The 18,903-nt window shown below is 40.1% G+C and overlaps 1 protein-coding gene and 1 non-coding gene across 2 annotated transcripts in view; both read right to left on the bottom strand.

The window, feature by feature from the left end:
• Positions 1-18,903, bottom strand: part of PUM1 (pumilio RNA binding family member 1) — a 721,963-nt gene that overhangs the window by 686,849 nt on the left and 16,211 nt on the right. Inside the window, exons 6-10 of the mRNA XM_042440112.1 lie at positions 14,473-14,639; positions 12,568-12,838; positions 11,452-11,545; positions 8,868-8,969; positions 6,000-6,151 (exon numbers count right to left, since the gene is read on the bottom strand). Coding sequence (XP_042296046.1) covers positions 6,000-6,151; positions 8,868-8,969; positions 11,452-11,545; positions 12,568-12,838; positions 14,473-14,639 — 786 coding nt within the window. The remainder of the gene's footprint in view (positions 1-5,999; positions 6,152-8,867; positions 8,970-11,451; positions 11,546-12,567; positions 12,839-14,472; positions 14,640-18,903) is intronic.
• On the bottom strand, positions 3,291-3,376 carry LOC121916351. Its single transcript, XR_006100843.1, has one exon. It is a non-coding gene; the product is annotated as a small nucleolar RNA SNORD103/SNORD85 (small nucleolar RNA).

An 18,903-nucleotide genomic window follows, 5' to 3' on the forward strand; every position in this document is an offset into this window, starting at 1 on the left:
AAGTAATTTGCATACTGTCTGTCTGCTTTATTTTGCCAAACCTAATCTCAGAGAGGCACAAGAGACTTGACACTTTCATGTGCGAACCCTGCTAAAGAAGACAGACTTAAGGTTAGTCTACATTTAAGAATTTTGTGCAAATTGCTGCAGGTTTGCATCAACGCTTGTCTTCAGTTTCCTCCCCAAATTCTCATCTATTCACCCACTATGTGAAGCAGATGGATGGTCACATCTTCAATGATGTGCATCCTTGCAGGTACTCCAGTAGTAACTCTTTTTTCTGTGGAGTTTGAAGAGTTTTTCGCCCCTCCCTGACAAAAGCTCAAATTCCTCTGAATCATGTGTGATCATATTCTATTCAAATAGAATGAGGAGTATTTTAATTGTGTAGGCAAGACCATAATTGAACCAGCCTCCATCTTTCTCAGAAAAGGGACTTACCCAGGGAATTTATCCCTAATCCAACATTTGGATCTTGTGAATTTTGCCCATACCTCTTAGCAAAAACACACCAGCTTGACGGTTTGGGAACTGATGGTTTAACAGCAACTTTCAGGTCTTGCCACAGATTCTTAATTGGATTGGGGTTTGGGCTCAACTGGAACATTGCAGGACATTCCGGCTCTTGTTTTCAAACTAATGGGCTTGGGCTCATTGTCTTCCTGGAACATGAACTTCTGCCCAAGTACCAGGTCCCCTGCAGACTGAAACAGGTTCTTCAATACAACTGCCCTGTACCTGACTACCTCTATCTTGTCTTCAACTCTGGATTGTTTCCCGATCCCTGTAAATAAAAAGCACCACTACAACATGTTGCTGCCACTATCATTAAGGAAGGTGTTCTTCTTACAGCAATATTACTTTTTCAATATGCATAACATTTTACATCAACACCAAAAAAGTTAAATGTTGTTTTTATCAGGCCTAAGAACCCTTCCCCAAAGGATTGTTGTCTCCCACACATCATTCTGCAAACTACAAATGGGCTTTGATATGGGTTTGTTTCAGCAATGGCTTTCTAATCACCACTCTTCTATAAAGTCCTATCGGTGGTTTCTCCCATATGAGTTGCAGATCTCTCCATGGCGCCATCAGAGATACCATTGTCTCTTGACTGCTTCTCCAATCACCATATTATAACATTGCTGAAGGCAGGTGGAGGACCTTCTTTTAGCAGAGCTTCAGTTAAGCCATATTCTTTCTGTGATGCCAAAGGCTTTTATGGCTGACATCCGTAGTTTTTGGGGGAGGGTATGAGGCCATTTTCTAGAAGAGTTTATTCCTGACGTTTCACCAACACCAACTCTGAAGATGTCAGCCACAGCTGCTGGAGAATAAACTCTTCTAGAACATGGCCTCATAGCCCGAAGAACACACAAAAACATTCTTTCTGTTCCGCAGAAATGGATTTAATCATGCTCTAAGGCTTTCTCAGTTTGAAATTTTTTGTCAACTGAGCAACTTTATTACATTCACAGATCAGTCATAAAAATACAAAAACAGAACAAAGAAAATCAAGATGGTGGGAGACAACCTGCCAGGTGCAAGAATTCATATATAAATACAGTTTAACAACCAAGTTCTAAATCAATACCAAAGAACACTGATTAGGTTTAGAGTAAACCATGTTATTTAACCAGCTTTCTCATGCTAACATATATAACTTCATAAGCTTCAACATAGATTCTTTAGGAATTTGAAATAAGAAGAGAGGTATACAAGCTATCATATCTGTCTGAGAACATTTCCAAAATTGGATCTATAAGTTGGGAATGAATATCCTTATTGGCAATACAGAATACAATCAACCATTTCAACCATGCCTGCCTGACAGGGGGAGATATGAGGCTCATAAAGAATTCCTCAATACTGCCTGTTGTGGGATAGAGTTGGATTCATGCCCTGTCTTTCTTCAGGGCTTTGTCCCAGATTTCACTGTTTGTTTCCTTGGCCCTATGAAGTCCCAAGCACAAGAGCTAAAAGGAAAACCTATACTGTTCTAATCTCAATTTAACAGTCTTCAACCATACAGATTAAGAAATCAGAGGTGGCTAAACCAGAAGGATTTTAAAAAAAATCAAGTGGTGCTTCTCCACAACTTTATGCCAAACTTTTTTTGATAGCGTCTTGGTCCTCACAATGCTATTTTTTTAGATATTTGCTTCAACAAACTCTGAGGCTTTCCAGAAACAGTGTCTTTAATATGACACTGGAAGTGAGTGCAAGTGAACACTTATATGACTTCTGGTGGCAGTGGGTTGCACTATTATTTTTGAGATTATATTTAGGCAATCACAGCAATGTAGGTGAATACACATGCAATCAACAAGTACCAGTTGTTTGGGGTGGTGTTTTTTTTGTATACTTAACCTCTGTGCCACAATAAAAATACTTTGTACCTTTACAGTGTTAGGTATCTTGCCATCTTTGTAACGCTGAGGATCTGAGCTTGATTTTACTGCAAATCAAGAGGCTACTGTCATAATTAGATTCATTTAAATTCCAGGTTGGAATGCTGAAAAGTCATAGGAGAGAATGAATACTTCTGCAAGGCACTACATCTCACCGTAAGAGCCAAAAAAGGAGAGCCATAAATCATTTTGTACTGGTATGTTGTGACAGTGTCATGGATTAGGGGCTGCAACACAACATATCAGCACTCAACATTTCCCATCCCCATAAAGGATATCTTTGTGGGATACTCACCTTGCTTTTGGACATTAGAAGCTACCAAGTCCAGCTGAAAATAAGAACTCTTGGGTAATCAACTATGAATAGTGTAAAAAACAAAAAACAAAAAACCCACTATTCTATTACTCTCAGAATATAGTCCTATTTAAAAAATATATATCTGAGGCCTTCTTCAAGAGCTAAAGACATTATTCCCAATGTATTTTCAAATAGACATCTTCTATCTGAATTCAGTTGTAAACAGAATTATAGAACTGATCTTGCAATTGCTATGAAACCAATTGCCCTTTGCTATCAAAATACATTTCTTAAATTTTGCTATTCAGTGGCCTGTATTCTTTCCCCTCCAATACCAGACAGCAACATAACCTCGGTACCCATGTAATAATCCCCTGCAGTTGCTCACCCATCCCAAAACATCAGGCTGATTCCAAAAGGGCTTCAGAACAGCTAAACAGGCCTACTTTAACATGGCCTCAAAGCTAAGCACAACTGCATGGCAGAGATACCGGAAGGGCCCTCTGCTATCTTTGATATGTCAATCGGCAAAGGAATATATTGTCACTGACTAACATTGTGGCAACATTTCGTTTAAGAGGTCCAGCTCAGCACATCTGAGTACATAAAAGGATTATCATTATTGAACAGTGTTCTCAGTGAGGGCAAGAGTGTCATCACTGCCAGACCTTTGGGATAACTAAAGTTAATACATAAAATAAATAAAAATTTATTTCACTCATCTGACACTTGTTGAAATAATCTTGTTGAAACATAGTATTTTACTGCAATTGTTGGACTGGATGGCTTCCAACTCTATGACTGTATGAAAAGTTCTTTTATCAAACCAAACTGAGATAGTAGGCCAGAGGTGAGCAAAGCATGGTCTTCAGATCTGCAAATTCCACCAGCTGTAATCAGCATATCCAGTGATGATGGGAGCTACAATCACACACTATCTGAAGGCCATTCTTTGTAACAGTCTGCTTTCTTGATTGCAATAAATAATGTTGCGAGGTCTAGTTCAACATTCAAAATCTTGACACCATATTGATACCACAGTATTCTCTTATAACAAAATGCCAAACTAGTAAAAGTCAATTCTAAATTTGTGCACTGATGTTCAAAAGCTTTCATTTATAGTTAATCTTTATCCACCTGTGATAATATTAAGCTTTGTTGTACTGTTTGTACTCTTAATACAGATATGACAGAAGTGGGTTCAAACTGGATTACTTCTGCAGTGTGGATGCATCCTTTGTCTCACAAAGTCTCAGTATACACAGGGATCTTGTAGCACCTTTGAGACAAACTGATAGAAATATGTTGGCAGTACAAGAATCCATGGCTTGAAAATATTTTTTTAGAAGTATATATACCAAATAGCAAGCCTTTTAGCTATTTCCATAAGAGACACCATTTTGCTGTGTCATTGTATTTAATGGGACTTGAGCATCCACTGATTTTTTTTCTCCATGGGGGTCCTGGAACCAAACCTCAGCGGATATCAAGGGCCCACTGTATAGCCCTTCGTAGACTAAGTGTACTTTATCAGGTACATGAAATGAATTGCCTAGTGAGAAATTTATACCTATGATGTAGACTTAGTCTATATCTATGAACACTTATTCTGCCAACTTTTTTCTCTCAGTCTCAAAGATGCAACAAAATCCCTTTGCATACTGATACAGGGTCTTTGAATTCTATTGCCAAAGAGTCTCAGAAGATGCACAAAGATTCCATCCCTATCCTAAGAGAATATGAACCATCAACTGTATAAACTTGACTATAAATCGAAAAATGTATGCCCACAGTTGATCCTAAAATCCTGGATTGACTTATATATGGGTCAATAATGCGCTTAGAAAGGTCCTGAAACAAGCACCATCATGATGCCCCACTCTTCATGCCTGGAGGTAGGAGTGTATGAAAGAGTTTCCCAATCTGCTTTTTAAAGCCTTCTCTTCCCATCAAAGACCCCACTTAAATCCACTTCTTTCCCTTCTCAGTCCGATTTTAAAGTCTTCTCTTCCCATCAAAGAAACACCCCATTTAACTCCATTTCTTTCCCTTCCCAATCTCTCATCTGAAAGCCTTCTCTTCCCACCCCACCCCTTTTAGCTCCACTTCCTTTCCCTTCCAAATTCGATTTGAAAGCCTTCTCTTCCCATCTAAGAAACACCCCATTTAACTCCACTTCCTTTCCTTCCCAATCCAATGTTAAAACCTCTCCTCCAGCCCCAGGGAAGTGGTGTTTGGTGGTCCAGAGAAGGAGAACCAGAAGTAGCGTTTTCCTCTTTCCATCCTTTGTTATAGTCCCCTAAGTTTTACCCTTGACTTATCCATAGGTCATATCAAAATCCATGATTTTTATCCTGAAACCTTCCCTCAATTTATACATGAGGTCGACTTGTACACGAGTATATACAGTACTCTGTCCTGTCATCTGTAAGTTTTACTTTTTCACTAGGTGCAAAATTAACGTGCAAAGCAAATAGTAGGCTTTGCACATTAATGAATGAGCTCCTTAAATAAAATGACATATCTGTCATATCAAATCTTAGTTATCTCAGAAATCACTAATCTCTTTTTCAGTTTGGTCATTGAGTGTTTGGAACCTGGGTATCAGAAAACTTAGGGCTAGTATTTTTCCTTCAGCAATTGTGCAAGGCTTTCACACATGCCAGTGTTTAGTCTGGTTCAGTTCTCAATTCAATTTTCCTCCTGCCTTTTAAAAAACATTTGATCACAGAATGCTGCACCACTCCCCTGTTAGTGCCTACTTAATAAAGGAAATCTATTTCCTGATGATCTTTACACATTCAAATTTATAAAAACATTGTGCTGTTTCCCAAATATTACTGAGATCCCTTGGTAAAGAAAAGGGAATTTTTGCCTTTGTTAAATAAAATTATTAAACAGTGAAAACAAAAATCCTCTCAGCATTAACCAGAGAAAATACATCCAAATTGCTCCACAGGTGGTATTCTGCATAAAACTACATAAAATACATCAGCATTTTTCTTGGTGTTAGTGGGTATGTGGACAAGAAGGAACTTAGGATATAGAATCAGAATCAGAGTTGGAAGAGACCACAAGGGCTGACCAGTCCAACTCCCTGCCATGCAGGAACACACAATTAAAGCACTTCAAATAACCTCTTTTTAAAAACCTCCAGAGAAGGAGAATCCACCACACTGTGACAATTCTGGCTCACAATAACTACAGTACTCTTTAAGCGCTGTACCTTTAAACTATTCTTTGCATCTCAGCCAGTTAGTATTTGTGTAAAGCACAGAGCCACTGCTCACCTGCTGCTGTCCTTGCTGGGTCTGCTGAGTGGTCTGCTGATTTGAGGAATTGGTGGCAGCAGCAGCAGCAGCAGCTTGCTGCTGGAAGAGACTGGCAGGATAAACTCCCCAGGGAGCCACTCCATAGTACTGGTGAGGGACAACTGCAGGCCCTAAAATATCAAGAGATAACTGATATCAGTTGGCTGTAAAAACATTGGTTAAGACGTCTGATTAATCCCCCATGAACAGAAGAATGCCACTCTCCATCAGCACTTGCTCAAATAACTGGAGACTTTTATACAAAAAAATCCACAAAACAATGATACTTTACTGGATCAACTAAAATGCACAAATACATTCTGCAAACTTTTAAAGGTTCACTGGCTTCTTCATCAGGGAAAGATGTTAAAAAGCATACAGAAGAAAGGTGACAATGTTAGTCACAGACCTATGTTTCGTCTGATTTTACTTCTGTTGTCAGTCTGCTGTAGAGAGGTATCAATGAGGCCACTCCCTTTCTTGGCCATGTGGGGACCAGGGACAAAGGGCAATAAAGAACAGGCAATAAAATTCAAATCCAGTAGCAGCAGCAAAGTCATTTCCATTGAGATACAGGCATTGCAAGGCTAATTGCTTCTTTCTTAGGCAGAAAACACTGAATTTCTCATGGAATTTTTCAATTCAATTCTCAAATCCAAAGGCAGCTATTAGGATTTAATTTGAAATGTTATTGCTTGTGTTTTATTGAAAATTACAAAGAGCTCCTTATAGTCTGTTCACATGAAAATGGTTTTAATTGAAAAAATGTACTATCTGACTAAGCATTAAAAATATTCTATTTCTGGTGGGGCAGAATCATAGAGTTGGAAAAGACTGCAAGGGCCATCCAGTCCAACTCCCTGCCATGCAGGAAATCCAAATCCAGAACTGGAGTTATATTCTTCTGCACACTGAAGGCATTGTATTGGAGAAACTTGTTTTACACCATATATTCAACCTGTGTGTTAGAAACCACCTCCAATCTTAAAACAAGAATAATCTCATACTTTAAATTATGGTTGGTATATTTTCTTCAGCAATTGTGCAAGGCTTTCATACATGCCAATGTTTAGCCTGGTTCAGCTCTCAAATCAAGAAAACTGATTTGAGAGCTGAACCAGCCTAAACATTGGCATGTATGAAAGCCTTTTAAAAAATATTTGATCACAAAATGCTCTACCATTCCCTTGTTAGTGCCTACTTAATGAGGAAAATCTATTTCCTGATAATCTTTACATATCCAAATTTATTAAAACATTGTGCTGTTTACCAAATATTACTGAGATCTTTTGTAGCAATGGTGAAGAAAGGAGATTTCACCTCCCAAAAAATTAAATGGAAAATAATCACCTGCTTTCTATTTTATGCTGAAATAGACTAACACAGCAACCTCTTTGAAAATTCTTTCCCCCAGAAATACCACTGTAAAGTCTGGAGGAGGGCATATAAGAAGATATGGTGAAGTGATTGTATTGGGAGTTCATCCCAGCTGTCAAAGCCCTTCATGCCTTCCACTTTCTAGTTCATGCTGCTACAACTTTCAGCTGTTAAGTTATGAAAATCCTTGAATGCAGGGACAGTTTTTCTTGTAATTAATACGTATCTGAGGCCTACTTCACAGGTTCACTTTTGCTACAGCATTCAAGAGATTGGATGTGCAACTGTGAATGGAAGGACTGCTGCTCTGGAAACATTTGTGTTAATAGTGTTAACAAAATGTAGGTTCCATAGCAAATCTCACAATTGAAGTGCAAGTGATCGCACAAGCAAAAACACATGAACTCTGGATGTTTAAATTTAGTTTCACATTTTTTCACCCAAATGTAGTCTGTCTATTTGGCACCTTTCAGAAGTTTTGGATTACAGCTTGCATTAGCTTTAATTGCCGAAACCAACAAGCGCTATAGTAGATATAGTCTTACACATAAACAGAGAAACGGTTTTGTGAAGGGTACTGTTATGAAAGGTGTAAAACTGCCTTCCTGTGAGCAGAGTGCAATCTTCAAATCCAATCCTTTTTAAAAATTATTTTATTTAATAATAATAATAATAAAATTTATTTGTATACAGCTATTCCTATACAGATCACAGCTGTTTCCAACATTAAAATTCAACAAAACAATGAATTACAACAATATCCCGACAGTGTACAAACCCACCCTCCATACAATCAAAGAAAACCAACATGAACAAGCCAAAACTGTACAACAATCACAACAGATTAAAACCATAAAAAACCATGCAATAGCTGGATTGACAGTATACATCATCAAAGGGGGATTAGAATAACATCAGAGCTCATGGGGGGAAAGCCTGGCGGAATAGGAAGGTCTTCAAATTCCTCTTAAACACATCTAGGGAGGTGACAGTGCAGAGCTCATTGGGCAAAGAGTTCCAGAACTGTGGGGCTGTGATCGAGAAAGCCCTCTGAGATGACATGTATCTAAATTTAGGAACTCTAAGTAGATGTTTCTCGCCCGATCTGAGAGTGTGGGGCGGATTATATGGGGAGAGGTGGTCCTCCAAGTACCCTGGGCCCAAGCCATTTAGGGCTTTATAGGTTATAACCAACACCTTGTATTGTGCCCAGAAGCGCATCGGCAGCCAGTGTAGATCTTGTAAGATAGGTGTTATATGACTGGTCCTGGAACATCCAGTGACCAGCCTTGCTGTCATATTCTGAACCAATTGTAGCTTCCGAGTTTGGTACAAGGGTTGCCCCATGTAGATCGCATTACAAAAATCCAGCCAAGAGGTTACCAGAGCGTGTACTACCATTTCAAGGTCCCCCTTTATGTCATTCATGTCAAAGTTAAAATACATATACAGTATCTACATTCATCTCACCTAATGTTGCAGCCGCTGCAAGTCCTGCTGCATAAGGATCCGTTCCTGGTGGAGCAGCACTGATGATGTATGGATTGGGCACAAAGGCAGCAGGAGCTAAACCTGCTGAAAACATACCTGTCAGTAAAAACAAACTTGACTAGAACCGCACCCCTAACAAAGTATGTGTGTGTGTCTGTGTTGTAGTGGGGTGTTCCATCAACTTGATATCATGGAGAATAAGAGAGTTCAAGGATTAAGACTGATATGTAAGATGACAGACATCCTTTGCAAACAATGAGGATTGCTTTCTTTGGCCTTTTAATCGGTAAATATATTTTGAGTAATTAATACAATGGCCATCATTAGCCAGCAGATTTTTAAAATTATCTTGGAAGAAAGGAGTATGCTACTGTTCAGATAGTTTTCATTAGGCCATGTATGACATAAAAGAAATCGATCGTGTTTTTCCCCCCTTTAATCTCATGTGCAACTAAATACCATACAATAGATTAGGATCTTGGAAAGCAGAAAACAGTGGTAAAAAGGACAGGTTGTAGTTCTTTGAGTGCTCATCTGTGAACTCAAACAACTGGGTTATTCCGCACCTGCGAAGAGCCTCTTCAGAGCATTCTACATTCTAAATAGAATTTTGGTGGTAGCCCTGCCCATCTCTGACAGCCCTACATAAAGGGCTTCCTGCTGAAACCACCAGTTGCATAGGATGCCAATGCAGCCATTGCCAGGAGGTTTCTCTTGAACTGGGGTTGGAGCTGGAGCTGGAGCAAATGTAACACTGACCATAGAGGATTCATTATCTCCCCTTCTGAGTAATCATCTGACCCTTTGACCTGGACAGAAATTGTCTCCATTACAACTGTACAGCGCTGTGGAGGCAGGCAATGGCGACACCATGGAGTGCTGGAAATTATGTCAGACGTAACTTCTCGAAGGAGTCGATGATCGAGCAGTCACAGATTCAACTACTGGGGTAGAAGAGCAAGCTTTAGGTGAAGAGTGCTCCCTTGACTTCTTTTTGTGTTTGTTTCTGAAGCTCCTTATTGACTGAACCAGTAGTGGTGGAAGGGCAATGGAGTGCCTTATCACCATCCCTGGACTTCTTGGCAGGAGTACAGATAATATCCATAACAGTACTCTTGGCCCTTCTTTTGATAGGCCCAGTATCTGTCAAAACTGAGGCCAGCTTCTCCACATTCAGCATCCTCGAAGTTGAAGAGAAACTGTTATCTCACTTCAACATCTAAGGCTTCGGGGAAGTTCTTGAGGGGCAAGACCTGCTCATACAGAAGAGCCTTGAGATGATATGCTTTGTTCCATGTAGCCTGTGAATGCTGCACAATGCAACAATATGGGACTCACCCAAACATTGAAGAAGCTTCAAGTGCCCACCCGGGATCTTTGTTCTGCATTCAACACACTTCTTAAAATTATTATTATTATGATTAACCTTTATTTATAAAGCGCTGTAAATTTACACAGTGCTGTACATACAATCTTTTTAATGAGACGGTTCCCTGCCCTCAGGCTTACAATCTAAAAAGACATGACACAAAAGGAGAAGGGATTGGTGATGGAGAAGGGGATCAGATCCAGCAGTCTTCTCTACCTCTGAGGCCTGGACCAAGGCAGATGGACTGGAGGGAGGACTTGGCTTCTTGGAGCTAGCCTGCCTCTCTCTCCCTCAAGACTGTGGCCAAAGGGAGGGCTTATCTTCTTCCAGGCAGGCCTGGTGGAGCTAGCCTGCCTTCCTCTCCCTCAAGATGGTGGCCGAAGGGAGGGCTTGTTTTCTTCCAGGCAGGCCTGTTGGAGCCAGCAGTACCCAAGAGCCTAGAGGGCTAGCGTGGCCAACAACCAATGCTAACAAAGTAATCCAACGAAGGCTCCTGGAACCAAAGTCCTGAATACTGAAGGAATGCTGTTCCTATTGAAGCTGCTGCAGCAGTGGACAAAAAAGAACTGGCTGTTTTGACAGGATGCCCCTTATATAGGGCAGTCAGAGGTGGGCAGTACTACTGCCAAAATTCTATTTAGGTTGTTGCAAAACCCTTTGAAAAGGCTCTATGCAGGTGCAGGATAAACCAGTAGTGTAAGGCACAGAGACCATGAAGAATATAAATTTTCACATCCTAATTCCAAAATTTAAGAAAGTTCACTAAACTTTTAATAGAAATAGTTATGGGATGAAATTTGAAAAAAAAAATCATTTCATAAATCTTCCAAATTTTTTTTAAAAAATTAGTCGCAACAAAACAATCAGCTATGATTATCTCAAATAAGAAGTTCTCAAATATGAGTACTCATACATATACATTATCCTTTGAAGTTTTAAGACTTCTCTCAGATAAATTCAGAACACTCCAAAGGCTGAAATTTACCAGAGTACTGGCAAACAAAAAGGATAGACATAACGACAAGAAGCAAAAAGAACTTCCTTTAGTGTCCATTACAGCTGGAGAGCTAAAAGTTCTTCACTCTACTGTTAAAATAAACAGGTGCTATTGTGTATAGCTACTGGAAAAAATGTTGAAGGCAAAATAGGAGACATTTGGACTTCTACTGATAAATAGAGGATCAAAGAACATACCTATGTGTGGCTGATGAGCAGCTGCCAATGCATATTGCTGTTGTTGGGCTGCTGTCAGCTGCTGAACAGCAAGTGCATTCGGTCTTTGGAATAACTGAAATTTAAAAAAAGCCTTTGTTTTACAATTTTATTTTAATACCTTATTTCAGTGCTGTTGTGCAAAGTTTTTCATAAGGAGCTAACTTGATACGCATTGGCAGAATCATGCCACAGAAACCTGGCTAACAAGTGGAAAGGAGGATTTCATACTGTATTTGCTCAACATCTCAGTGACGCTAACCTTATAAATGCATTACCTCTTGTATTCGCAGCTATCTGCTTGTAGATCTTCAACTCTCAGATGCCTTAGAAATTTTATTTTCTTCTATGGCAAACTTTTTCCTCTCTTTCTCTCCCTTTTGATTATTACCATTTATCACTCTGGAGGGCTCTAGAGCTAGTCATCAAGAGACAAACTGCATATTTTTTTAGGGTTTCTCCCTGAGAAAAGAGCACTAGCTGTTGCCACAACAGTATTATACAGTGTCCCCATATCTGTATACGGGCATGCTGCAGGCGCACTTTACACGGTGTTCAGCATACACTGAAAGCCACGTGGAGAGAAAAGGACAGCGTGTCCTATAGGGCACGTGTGTGCCGCCACTCCATTCTGCCGCCACGTACACAAGCCCTATTAATTTAAATGGGGCTCGAGCATACGCAGTCCAGAACGGATTCCCTGTGTAAACAAAGGGTGCACTGTATAACAAGTGGATGCAGAATTGCCTTATGCTCAGGCAGCAAACAAAATAAGCACCTTAAAAGTTTGGTTTTCATTATACAGGAGGCTCATGTGCTTCAGCCTGTAAAGCAGAGCTGATGTTTATTTACTTAGGGAGTACATTCTTCAACTTAAACTTTTCTTTTAACTTGAATATGATGGTGCTCATTTACTAGTACATATATGCATGCAGACAAAACAAGCTTGAAGTGTAGGTGCTCACAGCAGAGGGGAAACAGGGCAGGGAAAATCCAGCTGTTTCATGAACATCAAAATAAAAAGTTGTCTAGCTGGCATAATGTCAAAGAGGATAAAAAGTGGGGGAAAGCATGCAAATTAATAAATGTAAGATCTACCTGTTGTTGAGAACTGTAGTCAAATAAGCCCACAGTTGCTGCAGCTGAGTCCACAGGTACCTGAGTGCCAGAGTAATCAAACTGAAGTGGCTCCATTCCAACATGTTCCATAGGGTCCAGTGAAACACTCTGGGACTCAATGTTTGAGAAATCCTCCACAGGCTTTGCACCATTAGTACTAGCTAGCTGTGCTAAGCCCTCAGACCCATTCTGGTTTGGCCCTAAAAGATCCACATCATTTACAGAGTTCTGGCAGTTGCCAGGTGTCCGGCTAAAGGAGAGAAAAGTAGCAACAAAACAGAATTATTTTGAAAGAAATCAATTTTTAAAAATATTTTTATTGACATGGAAACCCAGTTAAAAGGTGATCAATTTTACTGGTTCTTCCACAAACCACAATTTCACAACTTGGGAATGACATGTCAACATATAAACTGCAATTGATAAAGTATGTATATGTTTGTGCAGCTAAATTAATATCATGTATTGAAACAATAAAAAGCCTTTGCTGAAAGATCTTTCCACAACTAAATTGGGAAGAACTTTTAAAAATGGTTGACTATTTTTCAAACAGAAAATGTATATAAGAGCTGTATTCCTCCTTTCCTACTCACAGGACAGAATGACACTTCTAAGGTGATTATATACAACACATTTACATCACAAACATTTCTAAAAATGTTTTTATTCATCTTATTGGTTTGATTTATTATTTTTTCTTCACAACTATTGGGTTACAGCTAATACTGGATCTCCAACTGCACAGGTGCAAAAAGGGAGGCAAAACTCTCTCTTCTCTGCTGGAAGCCCCCCCTCATACTGCAAAAATCTCTCTGCAACTTGTTGATTGAACCAGAGAGTGACGCTCCACCCACCAGCACAAGTGTCATACTGAATGTAGGCCTCTGCTTTACTCATTTGCAAAATGTGCAGAGATATAACCAATCATTCAAAATAGTAGAATTATTAAATTAAGGTTTCCTTAACCTGCTTTTGCTCAAAGGGGGGGTGGGGGAGAGTTGAATGTTCCAAATGCTGCTGGATTGCAAACCTATCACTCAAATACTAGCCTACTTGGGAAAGCTAGAAATGTTATCCCCATAGAATTGCTTCTCTTTAGAACAGCCAAATTTGTCATGCAAAATTATACCCATGCAGCCATTTTACAACATTTTACAAGAACTCTGAAAATGTTCTATTACCCACTGAAGAGTACACCCTCAAGATTGAAGTCTCCCAACAGAGGAAATAAGAACAATATAATCACTGTTTTGTGTATACATAAGACACATTTGTCAGCTTCAGTTTTACTTTGTTTCATTGCCTTATTTATCACCTACTCCAATTCTGTTCAAACACTATAAATGTATTGAATTTCTCTGTCATTTGCTTTAGTCTATATTTTCCAATAAAACTAACACCCTGAAAATCAGGGAATACTTGAAAACAGTGTGGGATACAGCAAGAAAGCTCAGCTCAGAGTGTACACAACCCAGTTTGTGTGAGCAGATGTGCTCAATCTCTGTTCCCTTAAATTTCAGCCTTTGATTATGACTTAGTGACATTTTATAATGTATTGTTTCCTTAAAAATCCACTACTAGTAGAATCAGAATTAGTTGCATTTACAAGCTACACTAAACCATAGCTGCATGGGAAGGCAGGAGTGTATGTGAGGTACCAGGCTCAAGAATTCACTTTACTTGGCATTCCATGCAAAATGCATCTCAAGATTTAAAATAAACTACAGCTTGCTGGTTTGTTATTCTTCTTGCAGAAGATGTGAAAGAAACATTTACAGAAAGCCATGTATGGGCTCTTTCCTGGCTACACATGCCTCCCACTGACTTCCTACTGTACAGTGTAGAATAGCATTGGGAAACCCATATGTAAATGAATGTACATACCTAAAATCTTTTGCATCAGCATCAATTCCATTTTGTACAGGCAAGCCATTGGCCTTGTCCATTACATCTCCCTCTTCCTTCAAATCACCCAATTTATCTCCATCAAACGTGCCCTTATTTTTCTTGTCATTTTTATCACTGTCATCATTTTCTGCATCCCTCGGCCCCTATGTAAAATACAGTAATTCTCACTGCTTTGCTTTATCTGAAAATTACACACACACAAGACCATAACTCTTTTAATTCATCATGCATCAATACCATAGATCTGAAGGTAAAAAACCACTTCAGTATTAAATGTTGTCTTTTATATTACTATTGGGCAATTTGCCCCTTTGCTCTGCTTGCTGGGTGGCTTGGAAGTGCAGTGTTTACATGCCACAAGCTCCCAAGAGGTCGGGGGTGGCTTCAAGGCAGACTGGGGCGGTGGCATGTAATTGCTGCAGCTGCAATCTGGCTTCGGAAAGGGAGGCTTAAAGCCACACCTTTCACTGGTCTATTTTGTTCCAATGCTAGTTCAACTGATGGTTTTGAGCTACAATGACAAAACAGGATGTAATGTACAGGCTAACTATTCCTGGAACAAGCCTTCAGTAGATTCAGAAAAGCTTTATTTAGTAAGCAGAGTAGATCACAGTACATACTTCTTGTAAAAGACTGAATAATTTTTTTCAGTTAAACAGTACACTTAAAATTCAAGCATTTCACCAGTTACAAAAGCCATCACCTCATTTGTCAGCAAATCAAAATATGCTGTCTTCCCGTGTCTTACTCCTCCCTCTTTTCCTGATACCAAGCTCCAGCTTTCTCAACAGAAGGACCTTGGAGATTTACAGCTCATACTTCCTCCCCACACATCTGCTCTTTATCCAAGGCCGCTACTGATACACGGTCTTTTCTTTTCCTATCATCACCCACAGGATAACATAACTCATCATCACATATTAACACATATATGTCCAAAGACAGCAATTACCAGTAAATATGACAGGACCATGTCTGGACCATGATCCTGACAAAGATTTAAAAGGTTTAAAATGCAGAATGTCTCAATGTATCCATAAACATTCATTTTTTGTCTGTCCAGAGAAAATTCACTAGTTACACTGAAGTAGAATCTCTGTGGCCCATTACAGGTTTTCTGCACTAAATGTTAACAAGGTAAGTAAGGTAAAGTAAGGTTAATAATAATAATAATTTTTAAAAAATAAACATATCTGGGCAAAAACTGAGCATGAGTTGTGGCGCACAGAAATTTGCTTAATATGGAAGAAACAAATTTTGATCTGAAATAGACGGATACCACCAATACTGTAACCAGGACTGAGGCATGCTTCAAATTCCCACACATCCCTAGAGAAACGAGCAACATGAGTGGCTATCTTGACAGTCTGAGAGGAACGGAATGCCCAGCTCTCTTTAGACATAGCTCACTGTGGAATATCTGTATTTGTGCATGAAAAATTGCATGTAATTGTTGCTCTTCAAGTGGCCACCTATGAATTCATATAAAAAAAATCTTATGCTTGTGTGAAGCCACACTCAGAACATTCTAGAGCTCAACAGTTTCTGGCAGGAACTGTGTTCCTCCAACATGTATCCCTTGGTGCATCCAAATGCTTTTCACTCAGTTCCAAGTCCACTGCAACAGCTTGCAGACAGAACACAGGACAACAGATTGTGTGAGTTCACAAATGACTATTTGAAGAACCACAGATATAGGTAAGCAACCTGCTCTTCTTTTCTGTGGTCTCTATGACTCACACATATACAGTAGTAAGTAGCAAGCTGATTTATTAGATATAGGTCCAGAAAACCATTCAACCAAAAGAGAACCATTCAGCCAAAAGGTGTTAACATGGGTCTTTGCTTCAAGACAGGAAAATGTATGATAAGACAGGCTCTGATGATACTGTCACTCTGTAATTTGTGAATTACAATTACATGGACCAAGACACTCAAGGAGGACAGAGCTCAAGTAGAGTAGCTACAAACTCCTTAAGATAAAAATATACGGGTGAATTCATTGATCAGACTGACAGACTCCTCAATTTTCTTTCTCTTGTTTGTTGGAACAATGAAAAGAGACTGTCCTATCTGCATAATAGGCCAACGCTTGTCAGAAGTAATAGAGAGTAGAGAAAGACTGCAAATGAAGGAGACAGATTCTGTATGAAAGCTGGCAAGTAACACCCTTAAACATATGAAACTATAAAGTTGCTTTGAGCAAAAAAGGAACCATCAAGCCACAATACTACTTTTTGCCTTATGGAATGACATACAAGAATGATCATGTTGCCAAGTACAAAATTCACTAAAACACTTTGCTGATGTGATAGTCACTAAGTAGAGACAATTATGAAAGTCAATAGAAAGTCACAAGAGATGCTGAAAAGGAGATTTTGTCTACAGATAACAAAGCAGACAGCTGAAGAGGAAAAGGCTATGTCCTTAGAAGGAAGGAGTCCCCAAAACCCTGGAGGACTTTCTTCTGTATGGCTGGCAATGGGAATGCAGCAGATGTTTCAACAAACAGTCACATACTTCAGCTAAAAAGACCAAGAGTGAAGCACATGATCCTTGACTTTTAGGTGCAGGTGGAACCAAAATTTACACAGATAAATTATGTGAATTACTACAAGGCTTGCTTCTTCCTGACATAAGAAAGTAAAGGGGGAGGTTTATGGCTGCAGTGATTATACTGAGGACATCTTGCAGAAATTAAAATGAATGGTTCAACATACTATCAGGCATACAGTCCCCACTGTATGTATCTGACTTTCATATAATGTTATGAGGTCTGGAATGTGAGGAAGATGTACTCAACAGAGAAAAAAAAAAGGAATGATAAACCAAGGCTGACAAAACCACCAATAGTGTGATGAGAAAATCTGCTTTGTCCTGAATCTTCACTTCTGTTTTAGGTTGATGCCAAAAAAATGGAAGGAATTCACAGTGGATAGACTCTGAACTGAGAAAGTCATTGACCTGGAATCCACAGCCCACATCTGCCCCGCTGTAATGCTTGTGGTACTTCTCACCCAACAGTATCATGGTCTTCTAAGATATTCCCTAAGGCGGGTTACAGACCACCGAAAAGCAGCGGTCTGCTGCTGCCGCCGGTTGCAGTGTCCAGGAACTGTAGCATCCAAACGGCGCGGTTCCCGGACGCTGCAAAGAAAGAGTGCGAAAATTGCGCTCCTTTCTGGGCCCCGGATGTGATGCCGCGAGGCGCTAGTCACGCACTTGCGGCATCATATCCGGGGCGCGACGTGCGGATGCAGAGCGTCCACTACGTAAAGATGGCGGCCCCCATGTGGACGGGCGGCACCATCTCTTATGCTCCGCGCGTACTAGGGTTGGGGGCCATGAGGAAGAGACGGCTCTTCCTAACCCTAGTACGTGCTGAGCACATATTTTTATGCCCGTCTGTAACAGGCCATAGTCTCCTTGGAAAAGAGTCCATTTATGCATGGTTGTTTGGCATCTGCTGAGACAGTCCACTAGAACATTTTATTCTTCTGTTAGGTGTATAGGTACAGGATGGATGGACCTGCTGATGCACCAATTCCTTGGCCAAAGGATGACATGCAGCAATGTTAACAACCATGAAGCCTCTTTGCTTGTTCATGTACTACATGACAGCATTGTTGCTTGCAACGATCTGCAGGCAGTTTTAAGATGTTGATGTGAAGCACTTTGGGTGATTGTTTCTCTTCACTCCTACAAATGATCTACAAACCAACCAAGAAAATCCAGGAAATGCTGTGCTTAATGAAGGACAGAAGAGACCCTCTCACAGCCATAGGACTTTACCACATACTGTGCAGCTGCGGACAAGTCTACATAGGGACCACCAAATGCAGTCTTCAAACACGAATCAAGGAACATGAGAGACACTGCAGACTGGGTCAGCCAGAAAAAATCAGCAGTAGCAGAACACATTATAAACCATCCTGAGGACAGTGTGCCCTTTTTTTACGCAGGGGATCTGTTCCAGACCCTCCGCGTTAAAAAAATGCATATGCTCGAGCCCCATTGAAAGTAATGGGGCTCGTGCATGAGGCAGCAGCGCGGTGACTAAATGGGACGCGCCGCCCTGCGTGCCCGCTTGCAGCTTTCAGCGTAAGACGAAACCCTTAAAATAAACCAAGTTTGGCTCCCAGTCCTGAAAAAACAGCAAAACCAAGACTCAGCAAGTGCAAATGAAAACCAAACAGGGTCAGTGGGTTTCCCAGCAGACAATGGATCACTCATTAGACATCCTTGCCATTCAACAACAGACCAACACAGAGATTAATCACTTCCTCTCAATCAAGGGTCACACAGGATATATGCCCCACTCACTTCCATGCCAGCATTCTCTGAAGATGCCAGCCACAGCTGCTGGTGAAACATCATAGAATCATAGAGTTGGAAGAGACCACAAGG

Source organism: Sceloporus undulatus, chromosome 9, assembly GCF_019175285.1.
Source record: "Sceloporus undulatus isolate JIND9_A2432 ecotype Alabama chromosome 9, SceUnd_v1.1, whole genome shotgun sequence".
NCBI classification, from domain to species: Eukaryota; Metazoa; Chordata; class Lepidosauria; order Squamata; family Phrynosomatidae; genus Sceloporus; species Sceloporus undulatus.